General features: G+C 37.3%; 1 protein-coding gene across 1 annotated transcript in view; it reads right to left on the reverse strand.

Moving 5' to 3' along the window:
* LOC131236527 (CHD3-type chromatin-remodeling factor PICKLE-like) overlaps positions 1 to 24025 on the reverse strand; it is a 76439-nt gene that overhangs the window by 25564 nt on the left and 26850 nt on the right. Inside the window, exons 10-13 of the mRNA XM_058233764.1 lie at positions 18834 to 18922; positions 10637 to 10821; positions 10395 to 10549; positions 6715 to 6773 (exon numbers count right to left, since the gene is read on the reverse strand). Of these exons, the coding sequence (XP_058089747.1) occupies positions 6715 to 6773; positions 10395 to 10549; positions 10637 to 10821; positions 18834 to 18922 (488 nt within the window). The remainder of the gene's footprint in view (positions 1 to 6714; positions 6774 to 10394; positions 10550 to 10636; positions 10822 to 18833; positions 18923 to 24025) is intronic.

Raw genomic sequence — 24025 nt, forward strand, 5'->3', positions numbered from 1 at the left:
TCATACAGACTCTAGGTGATGTCAGGCATGTCCCGGATCTGAAGATAAATTTGATATCCTTAGGGATTTTAGATATGAACAGGTGCGCGTTCACCGCATCTGGCGATGTAACCAAGGTCACCAGAGGTGCAATGGTGTTAATGAAGGGGAATAAGATGGGAAATCTATACGGGTTGGTTGGGAACATGGTTATAGGTGATGACGCTACCACCTCACATGTAGCATCCGGCACAGATGACAAAAATCTATGGCATATGCGATTACGGTATATGAGCAAAGGGGGCATGATTTCTTTTACAACACAAGGTGTCCCCGCCCCTCTTGAGGCGAGACTATTCCCTGCAGATACACGCAATCATCCGCAACCACGTGTATCGATAATGCCAAGGAGGGGAGTCAAACCCACACCTGTGAGATGGGCATGATGGAACTCCATAAACGGAAACTGTAGAAGGAAGTTAAGTCGTGCATGATGGACTTCTGTGAGCATTGCATTAATGAGAAGCAGTGTAGGGTGAGGTTCAATACTATTATACATACTAAAGGTGCACAATTATATTCATTCTAATGTATGGAGGACGATGACAGTACTGTCTAAGGGAGAAGCACAATACTTTGTGCGCTTCATAGATGATTACTTGAGGAAAGTTTGGATCCACTTCTTAAAGCACAAGTCTGAGGTGACCGGCAAGTTCAAGGAATGAAAGGCGAAAGTAAAGAAGCAAACCGAGAGACAGATTAAGTGTGTAAGGTCAGATAACGGTACAGATTACAGAGAGGCGGAATTCATGAAATTATGCAAGGAACAAAGCATCACAAGGCACTTCTCAACTCCAGGGACCCCACAGCAAAACAATGTGGCAGAGAGGACGAACAAAACTCTATTGGAGAGGGCAAGAAGTACGTGTTTGAATGTGGGGCTGCCTAAAAGCTTCTGGGTAGAGGCGGTTAACACGGCATGCTCTATTGTGAATCGGTCACCATCTAAAGCGCTAGACTCCAAGATTACAAAGGAAGTCTGAACATGCAATGACGTCAATTACTCAAGATTGAGAATTTTTGAGTGTCCAGCATACGTCCACGTGTAAAGAGGACAAAGGTCGAAGTTGGATCCCAAATCTAGAAAGTGCATCTTTCTTGGGTAAGAGAAAGGTGTTAAGGGTTACAAGCTTTGGGATGCAGTTTCTCAAAAGGTGGTCATTAGCAAAGATGTCATATTTGATGAGGCATCAATGTTGAAGACCAACAATGACGCTGCAAAGGAGTCAGAAACACATAGTGATGCAGAGAAATTGTCGGTGCATGTAGAGTCAATTGAGTAGGTTACTGAAGATGAAATTCAACAAGAGTAAGATGCTGACCAAAACAATTAGCAGGATACCCAAGAGAGTATAGCCAGGAACAGAGAGAGACAAACATTAGAGCCCTAGTTCGATATGGGTTCAAGGACATGATTTCATTCACATTGTTCATAAAGAGTGGAGATATGACATTCCTAGTAGAAAAAGATTTGATGAGGATAATGTGAAGAAGAGATGAGAATATTGAGAGAGGAGGAGGAGAGTTTGGGAGAGATGATATGTGTTAGGCTTGCATGCCCTAACACATAATATTTTATTATGAAAAAACATATAGTACACTGCAGGGGAATAGGGAAGTGTGCACATGCACTTACACTAAAAGGACACACTATAAATATAATACACTAGCATTCTCTATACTCCCCCTCAAGTTGGAGCATAGATGTTGATCATGCCCAACTTGTCGCGAACACGATGAAGAGCATCTCGACTCTAGGATTTTGTAAGAACATCAGCAAGTTGATCCCCAGATCGAACAAAAGGAGTGACAATTTCCTTAGAAGCGACTTTCTCCCGAATAAAGTGACAGTCAACCTCAATATGCTTGGTTCGCTCGTGGAAAACTGGGTTACGAGCAATATGGATGGCCGCTTGATTGTCACAGTGAAGAGGAATAGGACCCGAAGGAGGATAGCCAAGTTCTTCAAGAAGATTGCGAAGCCACACAAGTTCACATGTCGCATGAGCCATAGCACGATATTTAGCTTCAGCTGAGGACTAGGCAACAACTGGCTGCTTTTTGCTCTTCCAGGTTTATAAGATTGCCATCTAGGAAGGTACAGAAGCCGGATGTAGAGCGGCGATCAAAAGTACTACCTGCACAATTAGCATCGAAATAGCCAGAAAGATGAAGATGACCATGCAACTGAAAGTAGAGGCCAAGACCCGGGGCTGATTTTAAATACCGAAGTATGCGGTAGACAGCCGTGAGATGAGAAGTACAGGGAGCTTGCATGAATTGGCTAACAACCCCCACTGCAAATGAGAGATCTGGGTGAGTAATAGTCAGGTAAATAAGCCGGCCTACAAGTCGTCGATACATCTCGGGATCAGTAAGGAGAGGACCATCATCTGGTTGAAGCTTCTGTGAAGTATCCATGGGAGTGGTAGCAGGCTTGCACCCTAACATGCCGGTCTCCATGAGAAGATCGAGCGCATATTTTCGTTGTGACAAGACCAATTTGGATGATGAGCGAGCAACTTCAATTCCAAGATATGTCCACCTCTCAAGAGGCTAAGTCTGGAAAGGATGGCGAGAAGTGGATGTCAATCATGGCAGAGGAGATAAAATCTCTACATAGGAATCAGACATGGGAGTTCATGAAACTTCCAAAAAGTTAAAGGGCTATAGTGTGCAAGTGGGTGTTTAGGAACAAAGAAAGCATTAACAAAAAAAAAAAAAAATGGTGAAAAGTACAAGGCAAGGCTTGTAGCAAAGAAATACTTACAAAGGGAATGAGTAGATTGTAATGAAGTTTACTCTGTGGTTGTGAAACATACGTCAATCAGGGTGTACTAGCTATACTAGCATAATCCAATTTGAAATTGGAGCTACTCGATGTGAAGACGGCATTCCTTCATGGGAACTTGGAGGAAGTCATTTACATGCAACGGCCTAAATGATTCGAGGAGCTTGGTAAAGAAGGTCACATGTGTAGGCTGAAGAAGTCATTGTATGGGATAAATCAGTCTCCAAGGCAGTAGTACAAGCGATTCGATTCCTACATGGTGGAGATTGGCTATACCAAATGTAAGTATGATTGTTATGTATATTACAAAGTGCTTGAGAAGGATCCTACATTCTACTAATGCTTTACATGGATGATATGCCAATTGCTGCAAAGGACAAGAAGGAGATACTCTTACTTAAGTCTCTATTAAGCAAGGAGTTTCGCATGAAGGATCTAGGTGCTGCGAAGAAGATCCTAGGCATGGACATATATAGATATAGAGAGTCTGGAAAGCTGTGGCTTTCTCAGAAGAGATGTGCAAAAAGTGTTAAAGAAGTTTCATATGGATAGTGCTAAGCCGGTTAGCACGCCTCTAGCAGTTCACTTTAGGCTATCAGCCAGGTTGTGTTCAAGTACAGAAGAGGAGATTTCATTTATGTCACGGGTGTTGTACGTGAGTGCAGTGGGGACTCTCATGTATGCAATGATTTGCACGAGGCTAAATATCTCACAGGCAATTAGTGTGGTTAGCAGATATATGGCAAATCAAGAAAAGGAGCATTGAAATTATGTTAGGTGGATTCTAAAGTATCTCAGGAGCACAGTCGACATTGCAATCATGTTCGAAAGATATGGAGCTTCAGGTGGAGTTGTAAGTTACGTGAATTCGGATTATGCAGGTTATCTGAACAACAGGAGGTCCACTACAGAATATGTTTTCACATTAGCAGGCAGACCGATATGTTGGAGATATACGCTACAATCTACGATAGCATTGCCTACAACCGAGGCAAAATATATGGCTGCGACAGAAGCGTTAAATAAGGCATTATGGTTGAAAGGTCTAGTAAGAGAACCCAGGTTAAAGCAGGAGGTGATTCGGTTGCATTGCAAAAATCACAGTGCTATCCATCTAACGATAAATCAAGTGTATCACGCGAGAACCAAACACATCGACATGAGGTTCCACAAGATGCAGGAACTCATTACTTCAGGAGAGATTCTGTTTCAAAAGATTCACATGAACGAGAACGCCGCGAACATGTTAACAAAGTCAATGGCCACAAAGAAGTTCAAGAATTACTTGGGCTTGATCAATCTCTCCAGGCGTTGATGAAATTGAGCACCCTTGCACAAGAGTGCAGATGGGGCTATGTTCCAAGTGGAGAATGCAGGGAGCAGTATACACTCAATGTGAAGGTTGCACGTGAGATCTTTAGGATTACTTGGCATAATGCAAACAAAGGTGGAGATTGTTGTGTGATATGCCTTGGATTCTGCCAATCTAATAGCGCAGAGAAGGCCATTGTCGGTTCGACCGGAATATCTTCGGTCCAACCAAATTAAGGGGTGAATCACAGTTTGTACACTAAAGATTTGCACATTTTCAATTCAAACGATGTGTGAGTCAGTTCATTTCTGTCCAACCGAAGGTTCCATTCGATCCGACCAATGGTTTACGCATACTAGCACAAATCAAAATATTTAAGTCCAATTTTGATTAGGTCTTAAGTTAATACGAGTGTTTTCTCTCTAAGGGCAAGGGTTTTGCGAGGTGAGAGGGTTCTAGACACTTGGAAGGACTTCGGAAGGAATTTCTCAAGGGGCTAAGGTTTTTTTTAGGTGTGCATCGCAAGGGAAGATCAGGCGATTCTGTATTCGAAGAAGGTGAGTAGTGTAAACTCTAAGGTTTTGATTATAGTGGATCTATGTCGCTTTGTGCCATGGTTTTTTCCCATAAAGGTTTTTCACGTAAAATATCGTGTTCTGTGCGTGATTGCTTTATTGGTTATTATTTCTTCAATTGTTCTATCCTCGTTGAACGTGTTTCCACAAAGCGCACGGATTGACAGTGGTATTAGATCTGAATTTCTAATGCGTAGAGTTAATGTGGGTTTGTTGTGGCTCAAGATCACATCATAGTGGCGTCAGATAAAAGCTGGAACTCCAATTTGAATTTAGAGAGATGAGCTGATGCCACATGTCTAAATTTGTAGTTTGGAGGGTAGATTGGGAAATTTCACAAGCAAGTTAGTTCGAGCAATAGACTTTGTAATTAGAGGATGTGTTAGGGGCTAAGTATAGAGTTGTACACGAACCAAGTTAGCTCGGTTAACTCGCTCGACTCGACTCCAAAAAGCTCGATTCAACTTGGTTCAAAACTGAGTTCAAGCCGAGTCGAGCTGATTTTTGGAGCTCGAAAAAATTTTGAGCTGAGTTCAAGCTTGTCTGAGCTCAGATCGAACCCCAGCTCGAATCAAACTCGGATCGAACCAATTCAGTGACTCGGTTATTTTGATATTAATGTTGCTCACCAAGTGTTTGATGAAATGACTCAACGAAGTGTCGGCTGGTGGTGAGGAAGGTATGGATATGAAACAAACAGCCTTGTATCTTGATTTTGATGTTGTCTACTGAGTGTTTGATGAAATACCTGTAAAATGTTGTTGATGTTTTACATATTGTGAGAAATTGAAGGAGCACTCCATGTGTTTGAGAAAATGTTGCACAGGCTCGATCTTGGCTCGAACTAGCCCAAGCTGCTGACTGAATCAAGTCAAGCTGGCCAGTCAGGCTCGAAGACCGAGCCGAGCCGAGTTCGAGCCAGGGTCAGCTGGTGGCCAAGCCGAGTCAAGCTATGCCAAGCTCGACTCGGTTTGACTCGTGTACAACTCTAGCTAACTAAGAATCCAAAGCCTAAGGGTGATTTGGGTGAAAATTGTATGGATGGATGGATGGATAGACATGTATGTATGCATGGATTTATGAGTTTTTTTTTTTTTTTTTATTTAGAAACAACTTTAAGAGACTATTGCGTTTCTAATGATGTTATTGGTATGAAATGAACTTATTTTTTGTTACTATTGCACTAATTTTTTTATGACAACATATGCTTTTGGCCCCTATTAAATAGAAAAATTATTATGTAGGGTTCTTTTTTGCAATTTTCCGATTCCTAAATATGTAAATGTGTATTTTAGCATCTCCTAAAGTTCCACTAAAAATTACACAGTTTTCCCCATGTTTCCCTCAATCAGCGATACATTTCTTGGTATCGCCCATATAGATACGTGTTCCGTATCCCTAATCAGTGATACATGTAACGATACCAATACTACAAACACTACCCGCAAGTGATGGATTGGTCAAAACATGAGGGTTTTTGTTAGAATCCTTTCCATTACACAGATACTAGTTCGAATTGAGATCTCCATTATAGGTCTACTTCCAGGATTTTGCAGCTAGGGCTAGTGCAAGAGCATAATACCAGTAATGGTAGAATAAATATTTGAATTAATTTCTTACTGATCGCATCAGAAGCGGCTGTTTAGCATAATATGGCGATATCAATGTGCTTTAGATGACCTCCAACCAAGCATTTCACGTGAACTTTTATGCAAGTACAGGTAAAACAATGCCTGCTTTGCTGAAGAAATGGAGCCAACTGCTTAATTGTATAAGGTATTAAGGTTCCATTTACAAGATCACTCCAATCACTCATACATTCAAACTTCAAACGTGGAAGTAGTGAAACCAAAGGATTTTTTTTTAACTAGTTTGCAAAGTGAAGAACGGATATTGACCGCACTCAGCAAGAACATTCACTAACAAAAGAAGTGTCCTAAAAATAAAAGAAGCAAAATAGTAAGAGATTATTTATATCTGTGACAGCAGCAGCTTACTGGGTGATTACAACACTTCCTCAATTCCATAAGAAGGAAGTTCAATGTTATCTTTCTTCCTGCAAAAACAACATAGTAAAACATGAGAAGTATGAGGAAATAACAACCCTTATTAAAAGAAGACAACTAGATGCTCTCATTTTGCAAAGACATTTAATCGTTGGCTGCTTTTCTACCAAGAAGTTAAGAACAAAAGGGCAATCACATAGACATACAATGTACCCAAAAAGAGAGAGAGAGAGAGAGAGAGAGAGAGAGAGAGAGAAACAAAAAAGAATAAAAATATATGACACAAGAGCCACGTATAGAGGCTTATATGGGGTCATTCTGTGCCATATGCAAATGGCAATCTTGACCACTAAATATATGGGCCACACATGGATATTCCACAGATTTCCTCCTAATTTCCCGATTGCTGACTATCAAATAGATAGTTAAACAGAATATCAACAATCAATATCTAGTGAGAGGTCAACTGACTGGAATACTAAGCGCAATCTTTGGGCTATGGACCAACCCAGATTTGCTGATTCGAATCACCATATATGTGTCAAGGAGTACCATACAGATGGGCCAGCATATTAACCTCATTATAGGGCTATAGCAACAAATAATTTAATTTCTAGAAATTCCTTTGCATTTTCTCAATTGGGTTTGTTGTATTTCGTGCATATACGCCATATACATGTCAAGGAGTACCCTATGGATGGGCTTGGGCCAACATATTAACGTCATAATCGGGCTATAGCAACAAATAATTTAGTTTCTAGAAATTCCTTCGCATTTTCCCAACCAACTTCATCAGTTTTCGTGCATATGTCCAACAAACAAATGTCACACTCACTATGAAGTGACTTTAACACTCCCCCGCTCGTGCAGGGTGGAACTCCACACGGGAACATACTGGGCAAGGGTGGAGGGACACACTACTCACACCCAGGTGGAGGGATACTCACAACTCACACCATAAGCGGCCCCCCGTGGGAGAATATATTCTGATGTCATATTTACTACTTCCAGGATTCGAACACTTAACCTTCCGCTCTGATACCATGTCAAATCACCACTTGATCTAAAAGCTCGAGCATTTAGAGGATGGCGTATCAATGTATATCAAGGGACCTTAACACTCTAACACTAAGCATGCCCATCAAATTGTATCTAATTATTCTTGTTTAACAAATTGAGTAGTTAGGGTCACCAAAACAGTATGATTTTTGGATCCTAACTTATGTATGGCATGGGATGTCCTAGGGCAAGCCAAACCTCTGTATCTAGTGCACATGCGCCATGCATCCCCTAGAAAACATATGGCTCGAAATAAGAGTTTATTTCCACCAATCAATACTTAGGAACTTCACAGATTTTCCCAACAATGTTTACTGAGAAGACAGGGTCCACAGTCTAGATCTCTGCAAGCTTTCAATAAAACCTCAAAAAAAAAAAAAAAAAAAAAAAACCCAGAGAGAGAGAGAGGCTAATATCCATCTTGACCAGCAGTGAATGCCGCAAATGCAGCTCTGATTTGTCATGATCAATGGATTGCTTTGAGTAAATGGAGAATGACACGCCAAGAAGTTGAATCTAATTGAATATACAGCGAGGCAACAGCAGATGGGATATCTGTGTTTCAATTGAAAACAAATGTGCCATAGCCGGTTGAATCTTCTGTGATTGAAGGCAAACCCTACAACAGTCAGTTGGATCAACAGCAAACGACACAGCGGGCAGTTGAATGTGCTCTGGCTGATGACAAATGACATTATGACGGCAAGAAGACAGAAGAAGAGACTTCAAGGTTGTGATCTCTTCAGTAAGAGTTTACATGGAGGAAACACCCCAAACTTTCTAGTTCCTACAGAGGTTTCTCAGACGAAAATACCCAAATAACTGAACGTCTTTAGTACCAAATCACAAACTGGTAAGCAGGTCAAAGTTAAGTTGCTCTCTCTCTCTCTCTCTCTCTCTCTCTCTCTCTCTCTCTCTCTCTCTCTCTCTCTCTCTCTCTCTCTCTCTCTCTCTCTCTCTCTCTCTCTCTGAGTCATTCTACATCTCCTCATTCATTCATTCTATTTATCTTCATTCATTCTCTACATTCTAGAATATGCGATTCTACATGCATACAATCTAGTTCATTCTACATTCTATTTCTCTCTCTTACATTGTATATCTCTTCATTGATACATTCTATTTCTCATCATTCATTCTAATCTATAGATTGCAGAATCTACATAGAGCATACATTCTACATTCTTTCTCTAGTCTCTATAATCTACATTCATTCTAGTCTTTGCAGGCGAGGAGCTAACATGGGACCAAGTTGAAGATGTTGCATTCAGATCGACACCTGAAGAAGGTACTTTGGCTCGAAGGCGGAGGAGGGGGGCAAGTAGCAGCAGTCAGTCGGTGGAAGAGATTGAAGGAAATGATCAAGTTGAAGATCAACCATTGGATGTTGACGAACTATTAATGCGTAAAGACGATGAAGAAACAAAAACAGATGAAGTATACGTGGAAGAATGAGATGACTCTAATGATGACAACAATGGTAGTGATCAAATGCCACAATGGCAATTGGATCAATGCATATAGTATTAGACAATTAGACTATTAGTATTATTTTGTGAGTAGTGTATAAATAATAAACATTAAGATGTAACTTGTATTTGCACAATAAATACCTTATTGATTGTTTTGTTAACTATATTGTCGAATATTGATGTATTTCATTCATTGTTTAATTGATTTTATTTCTCACAATCGAATTTTATTTATGTAAAATTACTAAATTGTTATTTATTAACTTAGGGAAGTTTCTCAAGTTCTTATATTTTTTTCCAATTTTTCCCTTATTTTTCATATATATATATATATATATATATATATATGCGCGATTGTGCGGTCGCATATGCGCACAGGAATATGCGGTCGCACATAATCGCATATGCAATTTGACAACATTGATAAAACCCCAATAACAAAATAATATGGTATACCATAGGAGCACCTAAAAACTGTACAAAGCACCAACAATAATAACCTCCAACTCCTAACATACACTAACATCTATACATGCACATAGATATCCTAGAATCCCAAAAATCATGAGGAAACAGCTACGAATTTTCACTCTTTAGGGTATTTTTTATTTCTTTAATGTTAGCTAGTTATGATTAAATTTTTTAGGTTTGTAGAATCAACCACTGGGATTTGAAATTAAACTAATTTTGTCACTTATCCATGTAGCTTTTTTTACTTGTTCACTTATCTAGGTGTTAGTATTGAAACTCATATGCTCCTAGATTTGATTTTCTTTGATGCCTTTATATCAAACAAAAAACTAATATTTGTTTTCCATTCTATAGTTCGATTAGGGTCTTCTTTTCTTTAACCTACAAGATGTATGGAGAAGTAGAAAGATTTTGATCATTGAATTTCTTTTGCTTTATGCATTTAGGTTTTTGGAAAAGGGAACTCCAAGTTTTGCTTTGTGGCGCTTCCTAGTTTTGTAGTTTTTCCTATGTTAATTGCTTCTTGACTGCATTAACACAACATACTAACACTAAACATACAATGCAAAAGAAGCTTAACCAAGCTACTATATGAAAAGATAATAGATAGATAAATGATCACGAATGTAAAAAGTAACATATTGCCAAGAAAATAGGTGTGGGATCTACCGCTATGAATTCCTTTATTCAACTCTTCATAGTTTTTTGTCAATAGATTTATGTAGAGCACCCTTTGGATGTTTGTAAGGGCACAAGGAACTTCGACCCACTTTTTGGCGGGAATCAACCGAGGCAAAACATCTAACTTCATCCGTCTCAACATCCTAGATTAAGAAAAAAAAAAAAGTAGCTTAGTATACAAGAAAAAAATAATGGAGCTAAATCAAGCAGTATGATGTTGAAATATTAACCTAGGCCTTAATAACTCATGAATTTGAGATATTTTTGTGTCATAATCTAACGCTTTTCCATCTGCTAGACCCATTCCAATATTGGAAAAAGACTCCGCTTTAGCCCTTGGATCAAAGAATTCTTCCGGATCAAGGAAATGAAGTAATGCAAATAGCTCGAGCAACGTATTTTGAAGTGGTGTTCCCTAACAAAGTCATTGACTACATCAAGTAAAATGATATGTACTTTGATTGATATAAATCACAGTAAAGGTTTCAACTGAATTCAAGAACTTACAAATAAACATTGTGGTTTTCTCTTAAAAAACATGAAGGTTCTTAGAGCATTAACTAATGCTCAAGAAGGTTTCAAGCTTAATGCTAAACAATTTCCTTTATTCATAAAAGCATAAACAATTTGAGAAATGATTGAAGAAAAACAAGGGGCAAAAATCAACAAAATGTGCGCCCAGTGATAATTTTAAATACACAAAAGAATTAACATATCTATGGAACCAAAAACCAAACATCTAATAATCATTGTTGTAGAAAAGCATGAATACCATACTTCTGATAACTTGAAAGTCATATAACATTGTCCATGTCTTTTTACATCGTTGACAGACCATGATGGCCCACTTCACCTGGTGATTATGGTTTCAGTTGTTTTATTCTATTATTCCTTTTTTTATTCCTTAAGGAGATGTGTTAGCATAGAGTTTAAGCATGTGGGCTTTGGTTTATGGAATAACTTAAGCATGAGGATATTTTCATACTTGCGCATATTATGAAAACCCTAATGATAATAAGAGGAGTGGCTAGGCGCATCACCACCTTTTAAGCCTTCTCTCTCTTTTATCCTGCTTCCTCTCACTTCTCTCCCTTATTCCTCAATCTAACTCAAGGAACATGGTTTTAGAGAGGTAAAATATCAGGTATCATGTTCCTTCCCCTTTCTTTCACTTTCTTTCTCCTCTTCCCTTTTCTTCTCCACAAGGTGAAACCCAAAGTTGTTTGGAGGCTGATCTACAGAAATCTCCTTCATTTGTTATTCAACCACCATATGGTGGGTTGTAGTTGAGCCTCGTGAGTGTGGTTGAGGCCCACGTTCGCATATCGTTCTAAGGGTCTAGAGTGAGCCATCTTGCATCTATGGTCAGATTTGAGGATCAAGTCTGGGTATAAAGATCGTCAAAGCAAATGAAGGGTTTCTTATATTTGCCATCAATCAGCCTGTATGTATGTGGAGGTGAGCATTAACATATGCTCTTTTGAAGTAAGTGTTTGGTCAGTACAAGTTCAAGTTCTTCCATAGTTGTTTAATCTCTCCTTTTCCTTAAATAAGGATGTCAAGAATAATGCAGAGAATAGCCTTCTGCCTTCATCCAAGTCGATGAATCTTCAAATTTCATCAATCAAACTTAATGGTAACATATGCTCTGTTGAAGTAAGTGTTTGGTCAATGCAAGTTCAAGTTCTTCCATAGTTATTTAATCTCTCATTTTCCTTAAATAAGGATGTCAAGAATAATGCAGAGAATAGTCTTCTACCTTCATCCGAGTCGATGAATCTTCAAATTACATCAACAAAATTGGTAAAAATTATTTACCGAGCCACATTCTTAGAAGTATTTCTTATAGGAAGAATGAAATTATTTAACATCTCCTAAGCCTAATGAGAGCCCAAAAGATTAAGAAGATAAAGTGGTAGAAAATGCTCAGATTGGAGCTCTTTTATAAAATAGCATGCAACTACATGTTAATGCAAATCTTATCTTTTCTATAATGCCAGAAGAAGTTTGGAAAAACAAAATTTTTTTTTTTTTTTTTAAAGCATTCAAGTGAGAAGAATCTAATGCATATAATGAGTTGCTTCAAAATATTTTTATTCTTCAATAAGGAAATAAGAGTGTAAACGAGGATTGTCGACATTGTGGAGTATGAAGGAAGAGTTGAGTGTATACCAACTCCTATCAATTAATTATGAGACCATGAGACGGCAGTCAGAGGAATATCATTTCGCTAAATTCATTTATAGTCTTCATCCTAAATTTGAACCTATGCAAGCTCAAATTATTAGAGATAATGAAGTTCCATCTACTACAAAGGCAATTGCCCTATTCAATGTGAAACTAGTATAAATCCACGGACTCCATCTTCATTTGATCAATCGACATATATTTCTTCCTTTGATAGGGAAGATGGATTAAGTAGTGGTGACATAGCCATGGCGGACAATATAAGGGTACAATTCAGGAGAAGGTCGCGTTAGTAGTAGGAATACCTTGGGAGGTCGTAGTAGAAAGCTTGGTTGCAATCATAGTCGTGGTTGTGAAAATCGATAGTGATGGAAGAAAGATCCCTTCTTGACCACACACTAAGCAATGTCAAATTTAAAAATAAAAAAATTTAAAAAAATTTAAATAAAAAAAAGAAAGAAAGAAAAGATGCAAACCACAACACAGAGATTTATGTAGTTCCATTTCGGTACGTCCACGGATTCACACTAATCCACTATGCTCAAAGGCAAAAAATGAAGAAGCAACTCTCAAAATAATGAATATCTCTCTTCCTCAAGACAATGTTGGCTTGATAAACAGTACATCTCTGATGATCATGCTCCACAGAGCTTTGCATATAGTGCTCTCATCATAAGCGTTCTAACCACACAATTGATGTGTTTTGGGACCTCATTAGTAGGCCAGCTTGGGTGAATTAAGTTCGATCAATGAAGGTTTTAAAAGCTATATGATGCAGGACAATTAACCACTTGCTTTAAAAGCTCGAACTGATAGAGCATGGCAAATTAATCCCTTTATCTCATAGCCCAGACCCTACATCTCATGGGTTAGTACCTCGTCCGAACCCCCCTCGTGGGCCCCACTTCGCATGGGTTCCGCTTCACACGAGCCACCCACCTCACACAGACGGGGCCCACCTCACACAGGCCACTTACCTCGAGTGTGCCCTTCATTAAGTAGTTTAAAAACTCTTGTTCTGTTAGTGTCTTATGAGTCTGAGTTAGTATGCGAAGCTTGGGAGTTAAGCAAGCATCATAGAGTCTCATTTCTGTCTCATATGGATAGGAGTGAGTCCTTTGTATTTAGTATATTTTGATGTGTGTAGTCTAGTTCATACTACTAATTTATTTGACTTCAAGTACTTTATTAGTTTGCGGACGAATATTCTCACATAACCTAGCTATATTTAATAATAATAAAAATCATTCTGAAGTGCTTTTCTGCTTTAAAGAATTTCATATGAAAGTGCAAACACAATTCGATGCTATGTATTTTACGTTCTGATAGTGCTAGGAAATATGTATCTCATTACTTTAAGCCATATCTCTCATCTCGTGGCATTACCTAATAAACATCATGTGCACACACGCCAAAATAAAACGGTGTCATTGAATGTAAGAATTGACGCTTAAAGGTTGCTCAAGCTTTGTTATTTAAGATTAAAGTTCCAAAGCTCTTTTAGAGTGATGCAATTTTATTACATGCCTTCATATGTTTTGGATAGTAATTTACCCTTTTTTTCTTGTGATAATATTCTTCTGTTTTTTGTCATTCCTAGGGTATTTACAGGTGTGTGTGTGTGTGTGTGTGTGTGTGTGTGTGTGTGTGTGTGTTGTACATTAGCTAAAACATGTTCTTAATAAATTTGAACCTAAGACTATCATTCATCAGTTAAATCATGTTTTTAATAAGTTTGAACCTAAGACTATCAAATGTATCTTTCTTGGTCACTCAAGTACCCAATAACGATACAAACACTACAATCTTATCTCTCACAAACATTACATCTTAATTAACGCCACATTCTTTGAAAGTACCATGTAGTTTTTGAAGACAGTAAATCATTGCAGTTTAGAAAGATGTTTGTTACTCTTCTCATTTTACCTGACACAAAAACTTACATCAAAAGAAATGTTTGTACAACGTTTAGTTCTATCAGTGCAAGTCTACTCAAGACGTCCGAAGCATGGTAATGAAGTTCATCCAATTGTTGCTTCCACCAATCCTTCGAATCCATTTGAAGATCATATTCATGAATCTCCTTTTTTAGCATCTAATGAAAACAACTTAGCAATTGCTCTTTGCAAGGATATACGTTCTTGTGCATGACATCCTATTTCTCATTTTATTGCCTTTACTGGTTTATCTCCTTTCATAAATTATTTTGTCATATTCATCTATGTTTGTTCCTCATTCTTTTTAGGAAACTCCTAGTCATGATGGATAAAAATGAGCTATGGAAAATGATATGATTGCTCTCCATAACAATCAAACTTGGACCCTAACTGACTTGCCTACTGGAAAACACAGGGTTGGGTGTCAATGGGTGTATATGGCTAAGTAAAATCCCGGTGGCTCAGTGAAACACTTAAAGGCTCAAATGGTTGCTAAAGGCCATTCTCTTCATTTGGGGTAGAAAGCATTTTTGTCTCATATTTGTTGGCTCTTTATTTGTCATGTAGTGCTTTATCCTATCTTGTGATAATTCATATATTCTAGAAAGTACGCTTTAGGCCCACATGGGCCTAAGTCCAATGGGCCTAGCAAAATAGAGGTTGCTTATGTTAAAAGATACACAATTTGGGCTATGGATTCAACGGGTTGTATCTCACTAACGGAGCATCAAATTGACGCACAGTTTTCACTATTTCTACTGTAGGGGCAACGCGGTCGACATGACAGGAGTTTTGAAGGCATCCGGCACAAATCACTTGGGTGGGATTGTTGGGTACACAAGGGTGCTACGTACAATCAATCAATGGTGCATATTAGGGCACGAGTATGCTTGGGCCATGTTTCAAAGGATTGGGGTCCCACACGTAGATTTTTTGTCGAGTTAAGAGACAAGAAATATCGTTTGTGGTCATTTAAGTTGGAAATTTTTAATGGCAAAAACATGGTGAGGTAACTAAGGGTACAAACAAAACCAGTTTATAAAGTGACAAAGCAACATCTTGAACAAAAGCTCAATAATCTCATAGTAACAACACAAATAGTTATTTAGATACTAATTTCACCTAACAAAGTTCAACTATTAAAGCTATGCAAGGTTTGCTAAAATAGGTATAGCATCATCTGAACATGCTCATCTATACCACTGGTAATGTAAATGACATGAAGGGCCCAACCGGAAGGTTTGACCTTCTAATATCACTAACTTGAAATGAGTTTGCAGTAACAGTTTGTGTAAGCTCCCCGGTTGCACAAAATAGGAATTTATTACCATGTGGGATGTAAGCCAAATGTGTCATGCTCTTCGCCATGCATATTATATACAATGATTTTGATGTGTTCTTTATAATGAGGAATTCTATTTTGATCATTAAACGAACGAGAACACAAGTCCCTGATATCCAAATTCCAAAGAATCGGAAATCATGAACTGACATCGGCCGCTATGGTACAAAACAGATTGTGTATGTGTAATGAATGGGATCATGCAACAAAACAAAGGAACAATATCCAGTAGTGGGTGTTTAATGGGACTAGGCTCTAGTAGAAGGGGAAACTTTGCGAATGAGAATTTTTCAGACTGATTTCTACACCAAACCATGTGCAGCCATTAGACACCAAACAACAATGTAACATAAGACCAGTGGCGATTTGACAGGTTAGGAACCATCTGACTAATTTGAATGGATTCTAGTAAATAGTCATTGTAGACTGGATTTGAATTATGCTGAAAACTGGAATGCAATTAATAGGAATTCTCTCAAACAAATAGAATGCATTTAATCCTGTGGTTGAACAAACTATTATTGCAAAAATCCTGAATACAACCAAATATCATTAACTACAAAGAAAAAAAAAAAAACTACTTCACAAAAGAGTAGTTTTTGTAATTGACATATATTTTGTTAAGCCACCCATTATAACCATGTTCTAGCTTTTATCAGGAAAATATCCAACAATGGGTTCCATTGGATGAATAATTGATCCAGATCCTAAAAAAGATAATGCTTTCGAATGGGCATGAGTTATCAAATGGAATAGAGCAGCTTGATAAGAATCTATCCATCGAGCTAACATAGTATAACCCCATTGAGACATTGTATAATAGGGTAAACTTCTTTTAGTGCCTCTTTGAGCAACAACCAGAGTCAAGGTATTTTGTATCGGTAACGGTAGCTATAACAGTCACCATCATTACCAATATGGGTATCAGCCATAATGGCCAATATGTGTGTGTAACAACCTTTACGACCTCCATCACGGTTGGAAATATATATATATATATATATATATATATATATATATGCACGAAAATTTCTGAAAAGAGAGAGAGAGAGAGTAGAAAATCTAAAATAATGTAAATATGGCAAATATGTGTTCTTTTTTTTTTTTTTGAACATGTTTATAGTAGCATAACTATCCACTCATTACTGAGTATTGTATCGGCTGTCTGGTGAATTTATGAACATGGTTACATGTTTCTAATGTTTACACATCACAATCAAGCATTGAACTAGAAATCAGGAAAAAAGCATAAATACCACTTTTTTTCAATTTTTTGAAAAAATGACCGTCGGAGCTTTCGCTCAAATCCCTTCAATCCATAGTTTTAATCCTAAAAACTATAGTAACAGTGGTCAAAATTTACTGTAGAATGATCTAAGAGAGTTTTTGGAATGAGACAAGTGAATATATATATATATATATAGAGAGAGAGAGAGAAGGTGGCCTTTTTTTTTACCATTATGGGAGTAACGGTCGTTATGCACCGTAATGGCCATTACGGTCCCAAAAAACCAACTGCCCCATTTCACGTCCATATCACGTAACGGTCACAACCTGTTACCTATACGTATCAGCATTTACAGCCGTATCATAACGGATACGGAACATCTTGCCTCGAAGCTTCTATTTTCTCAAATCACTTCAATCTACAATTTTAATCCTAAAAACTATAGTAAGAGTGGTCCAAATATGTTGTAGAATAATTTAGAAGAGTTTTTGAAATGAGAAAAGTGGGAAATTAAGGAGAAAAACATATTTAAATAGAGAAAAAAAAAAAGTGGCCATTTTCGACCATTATGAGGGTAATGGTCGTTATGCCCCATAACCGCCAATACAATCCCAAAAAACCAACTACCCCATTTCACCACCATATCGCGTAACGGTCACGACCATTACCTATCATAACGGGTATGAAACACATTGGCCAAAGTAGCCTCTAATAGTACCTTATTACACCTATCAAAGAAATGAGACTCATTACGTAAGGAATGATTGTGAGAAGGGGAAGAAGCCGAGTCAGCATGTATAAGAGCCAACATAGGAGTAGGCCTTTGTAGCAACTTTACAATTTATTATGTATTGAATATGCTCTTTTTGAAGGAAAAAAATACATGAATTATCATGTATTTGTTTTTAAAATTAATATGATTATTTTCACTGGTCCCAACTGTAAATCCAGAATGATCCAAAATATAGGATAGATGGAGAAAATGTAGAAAGCCCATTTTTGGGAATCTCGCTAAATTCAATAATAATAATAATAATAATAATAATAATAATAATAATAATAAAGAGAGAGAGAGAGAGAGAGAGGGAGGGAGAGGGAGAGAGAATTCTTTGGGGATTTAGTGGATAAAATGGTGAGTTGTAAATACCCTTTGCATGATAGTTAATTCATGTACTTGTACAATGGTTGTGGTAGGAGTCTATTGATCCACACAAAATAGGAAATACGATGTAAGGACAAAAACTACGGTCTAGAAAGTAAGTCTTTAAACAGTTGTGATGATCCCACCACATAACCATAAGAAAATAAATGGTGAAAGAAACACCGTTCGAAAATTCCCAAGGGATTAGGAGGTGGATCTGATTGATTAAACTCTGCCAAACGGAAACTTTCACATTCCATGACATGTTATTCTGTAATTCTTCCAATAGTGAGAAGAAATCCAGATATATGCTGAGTACAAAGGCTATTTCTCAGAGAAACAGTTCCCATGGAATAATACCATTCTTCACCGACATAACAGGAATAGTGATATTGCTGATAAACTATTATTCATGTTCCTATTCACAGAAACTAAACACACCTAAAAATGTATCCATCAAAAGAATAAAAATAAGAACAATGGGTTGCCAAAGTAACAAGTGATTTTACAAAGCAATTGTACATACAGTTGTTTTCAACTCCCATGACCTCATGATTTAAGAATAACAAAGACACCACAAAACAAAACTTACAGTCAGTAACAATCGAAAGTCTGTGGTGTATTGCTTAAGGCAGCGTCCTAGCTTGCAGTCGAGATTTTTTAACTTGTGAGCCTCATCAACTAGAAAAGGAAAAGAGAAGTAGAATATATAAGATAAGGCTGAATCAACCAAAACAAAAGCATTGATTAGTACCTATATATAACCTAATAGACAGTTATATTTTTCAACCAACAAAACCCTCACAACAGAGAGGTTCCCTATTCATCGCAATCACCAAACTCGGCATCACATACACATGGTCTCAAATATCTGCATTGTATTTATTATAAATGGTTACTTTACAACCGTAAAGGTCATTACATGAAGGAAATGTTCACCCCCGTTACACGATACGGGGTGAATCCATCAATTCTGAAAAAAAGGGCCGTATCACGTATTGGCAAATACGAGCTAACACGCCCCACTGTAGGGCCATACACTGTTAAAAGCTAATATGGCTATAAATGACCCATTTTGAAATTTTTATTTTTACTCTTGTTTTTTCACTTCTTTATTGATTTCAACCATGAAGGAAGCTTAGAACTAAGTTTAAACTAGATGTAGGACTATTTTGTATAGGGTTGTCAATGGGTACCCGGACCCGCAAGTACCCAATGGACCCAGCCCAATTTTAATGGGTACGGGTCCCATTTTCTAGCCCGTGAAGAAAGCAAGTTAGGGTCAGGTCTCACCTTTTGGACCTGGTTAAAAATTGGACCTAATTGGCTCAAGTTAGGTCCATGTGATGGACCCGGTTAAAGTTGGGTTAGGTAAAGTCTAGTAGGCTCTGGGTCAAGGTCTAGTTAGTTCTAATAGTAACATTGTATATTTTTAATATTACCGATTACTATAACAAAAGAACAAGGTTTCCTAAGCCAAACATGTGTAAGAAGTGTTGAAGTGTGCCATGTGAACAATCTATCCATCCTTTGAGTAGGCCCAACCATGTAAATGCTCTTATCTGTCCCAAACTCAACTGGAAACCTAGGTGCAAAGCCACGATGGGTATCGAACGGGTACCTGAACCCGATCATATCCAATTGAAGGTTTTTAAGAATTTGACCGGGACCCAAACTTTTTAAGACCTGAACCAAGTTAATCCAGGTACAGGTACTACACGACATGGCTGAACCCAACCCGTTGATAGCCTTAATTTTAAGGATCAAAACACAATTTGAGTTGGATTCAATGAACTGAAGTGGAGAGGACCATTTTGGGAAATATCAGGAGTAAACTATCACTTCTCTATTCATTGTTCCATCTTTATATTTTTGTACTTATATGTAATGGAATCTAATCCACCAAATCATGCTCGACCTATGTTCAATTATGGCTAATTTGGTTGACTGTCAACAGGTGAAGTTAACACCAGCTGACAAACATCATTCATACCAAAGAATGGCCTGTTTACCATCAAATACATGTATAAAACCCAAAAAGAAAATATGTTTGGGATCCTCACTTTTTTTTTAAGAAAATTCATGAATAATCTTTTAGAATTTATTTCCGAAGGAAAAAGTTTAAGCCATTACAAGGACATATATGATATATATTGTTACAAGGCCATATCAGCTAATATAGCTGTAGCATATCAACCGACCAACCGTTACCATTACGTAATACCTCCGTTACCATTACATAATACCTTGAATATCGATATCTGGAGGGCATATTGACCCCAGAGAAAAGAAGAAGAAGAGGAAGAGGAAATTACGGTAAAAATACCAAGAAAATAGAAGGAAAAAAAAAAAAAGATAAATCCAAAAATCGTTTTTTCAAGATAAAATTAGGGTAAAAATACCAAGAAAATAGAAAAAAGATAAATCCAAAAAGCATTTTTTTAAGGATAAAATTAGGGTAAAAATACAAAGAAAATATAAAGGAAAAAAGAAAAAGAGATAAATCCAAAAATCTGTCTTTTTGTTTTATAGATAAACATAAATCGTGTATCAAACCATTCTTCGATAAGAATGTTGACTGCCAACTTGACTACTTGCTTAAAGCCAACCAAATGAGACTAATTGAACACAAATCATGCTTGATTTTGTGGATTAAGGCTCATCACATTGAAATACAACAAAATGTGATGAAAACACCAAAAAGTGAGGGTTTTACTCTCTCTTTTTTCAAATGGTCCATTTTGATAGCCTAAAGCACCATTCTTATAATGATCTATTCCACTTTGATTATTCAAATCCCACTAAATACTCATTTTGACCCCCATAATAGGCATAGCTAGTCTAAAATGACTTCCTAAGCTTCCTCCAAAGTTGAAACAAAAAAATAAAGATGAAAAACAAAAACAAAAAAAAAAAAAAAAAAAACAATTTTAGGCCCTTATCCCCATACCATTGTAGAAGTTGATATGTCACCATGCACATATATGCATGCACGCATATGTATATGATGTCAAGTTTCATGATTGTGATGAACAGGGAACTCCTATGCTCTACACTGAGCCCATGTTGGTTAATTCAAGAAAATTGATCTGATGACCGGATCCACACCCTGGAACAACCACACGTAAAAAATCTCCCAAATTGGAATATCCTAACCATCGAACACTAGTCTTCTTTCCACTAAACATGGATTGTTTGTGCATTTGCTCTAAACCATGTATTCACATGCAAACAATGAAAATGTTAGATCTCTCTCTCTCTCTCTCTCTCTCTCTCTCTCTCTCTCTCTCTCTCTCTCTCTCTCTCTCACACACACACACACACACACGTGTGTGTGCATGCATTAGATACTATGTGTGAGCAATATGAGATTGGCTCATATCCAACCAATTGGACCGCAATTTCATTATTGCATGTTTCAACGACATCCATAAGGTATCTTCGAAAAAGTTTTAAAATAAAAAATTTAAATTTAAAAAAAAAAAACGACATCCAAAAGGTTGACCCTACCATGAGATCAGCTTATGCAAAAGTCGGTTTGATACACCCGTCCGGGGAGCCACACCTATATGATCTTATCATATTAGTACAATTTATTAATTTACATTCTCTCATTTCATTTCTTACTAATTACTATCAGTTATTAGTACAATTTAGTAATTTACATTCTCTCCTTTCATTTTTTAGTTCTACATCTATCTCATATTCTCATTCATTTCATTTTCTAATTCTACATCTAGATTCTCATTTCCACAGTCTACAATCTACATTCATTCATTCTCATTTCTTCAATATACAACTCTACATTTATTCATTCTCATTCTCTACGATCTATACATTCATTTGATCATTTCTATTGAAATTTGAATCTATATCTCTTTCTCTACATTTAAATCAAGTGACAAGAGTCAAGCAAGACATATTCTTTTCTACTACAAGTGTAACTCTAACTCTCTTTCTCATTTTCTTTTCTTTTTCCCTTTTCAACTACTACTAGTGTAAGTGTAAACACACCCCCCCCCCCCCCCCCGGGTTGAGGCAAAGGGCCGGCTCAAACGACTTTACAAAACCGGTATTAAAATATTAAAAAAAAAAAAAAACCTACTATTCAATATATTGCTAAGTGGTTTTACCAAACCGGCATTGCTTTCAACACAATTAAATTGAAAAGCTTCGAATTTATGGTTGAGGCTATCAGTCAATTTGGATCTAGGCTTAAACCTCATTCATATCATGAAATGAGGGAGACGTGCCTCAAAACCAAAGTTGATTATATACAATAATTTATAGTCCAATATAAGGAATCGTGGAAAACATATGAATGTTCACTCATGGCCGAAGGATGGACCAATAGATCCGATCAGTCTCTCATTAACTTTCTGATGAATTGTCCAGCTAGGACAATGTTCTTGAAGTTCGTGGATGCATCGGGTCATTCGCACACTGAAAATTACTTCTTTAAATTACTAGATAGTGTAGTTGAGAAAATAGATGAGGAATACATTGTCCAGGTAACTACAGACAACACAACCTCATATGTAGCCGCCAGTCAACTTCTTATGAAAAAGAGGCATAGTTTATTTTAAACCACATGCGGCCCATCGTGTTCATATGATGTTAGAAGATGTAGCTAGGTTATTTTTAAAAGTGATTGCAAGGGCTAGAAGAATCATGGTCTTTACGTACAAATACGCCCTTCTTCTCAGTCGAATGAAAAAAACACATTAGGAGTAACTTGCAACGTCCAACGTTCACCTATTTCGCTATAGCCTTCTTAACACTACAAAGATTACATGCAAGAAAATCAGAACTTAGAAGCTTTGTTGTGTCGACAGATTTTACAAGTGGACCTTGGTCAAAAAAGATTAAAGGCAAACAGGTTTAACAAACAATCCTTTGACAAATTTTTTGGACTCAAGTGGTAAAGGCACTAAAAGCATCTGAGCCCTTACTCATTGTGTTGTGATTGATGGACAAGGATGAGAAGCTTCCAATGGATTACGTATATGATGAAATGAAGAGGGCAAAAAATAAGATCATAGACTATTTTAAACATAGAGAGAGCATGATTACAAGCTCATTATAAATATTACAGATAGTAGATGGGGCAGTCAAATGTTATCTTCATTGTATTCAGTCGCCTACATCCTTAACCCAGCATGTTTATTCGCTTTTTCCGATCCAACAAAAGCACTATGTACCTAGTAAGTAATATGAATGTTTTAGCTCTCTTATAAATAGTTTTTTTATAATCTAATCTACAAAATCTAACCTACTTAAATTATTTTTCTCAACTAACTGGTGGGTTGCCTATAGAGTAGACCCAAACAGGAATGATTCAACTCTACACAAGCTGGTCATGAGAATTCTTGAACTCACGTGCTCTACCAGCGGTTGCGAGCGCAACTAGAGCACGTTCGAGGCAGTAAATTTGGAATGAAAATGTTAATATGTTACAGACTTACAGTTTGGTAATTGTAACTTCAACTTGTAAGTATAAACTAATTAGCTAAATAGTTAATGCCAAATGCACACCAAGAAAAGGAATCGCCTTGAGCAAAAGAAGACCAACGACTTGGTCTTCGTCCAATAAAATCAAAAATTCCGTGAACGATTATAAACTAGGAAAGAAAAGCCTGATTTCTGACCATATCTACTTAGATGAGTTGGACGCAGATAACGAATGACTCATAGAGACGGAAGACCCGTATCTACTAGCGAAAACTTGACATGAGCACAAGTTGAAGATGCCATATACGAATTGATACCTGGAAAATGTACTTC

The sequence above is a fragment of the Magnolia sinica genome, chromosome 2 (assembly GCF_029962835.1).
Source record: "Magnolia sinica isolate HGM2019 chromosome 2, MsV1, whole genome shotgun sequence".
In the NCBI taxonomy this organism is placed as follows: domain Eukaryota; kingdom Viridiplantae; phylum Streptophyta; class Magnoliopsida; order Magnoliales; family Magnoliaceae; genus Magnolia; species Magnolia sinica.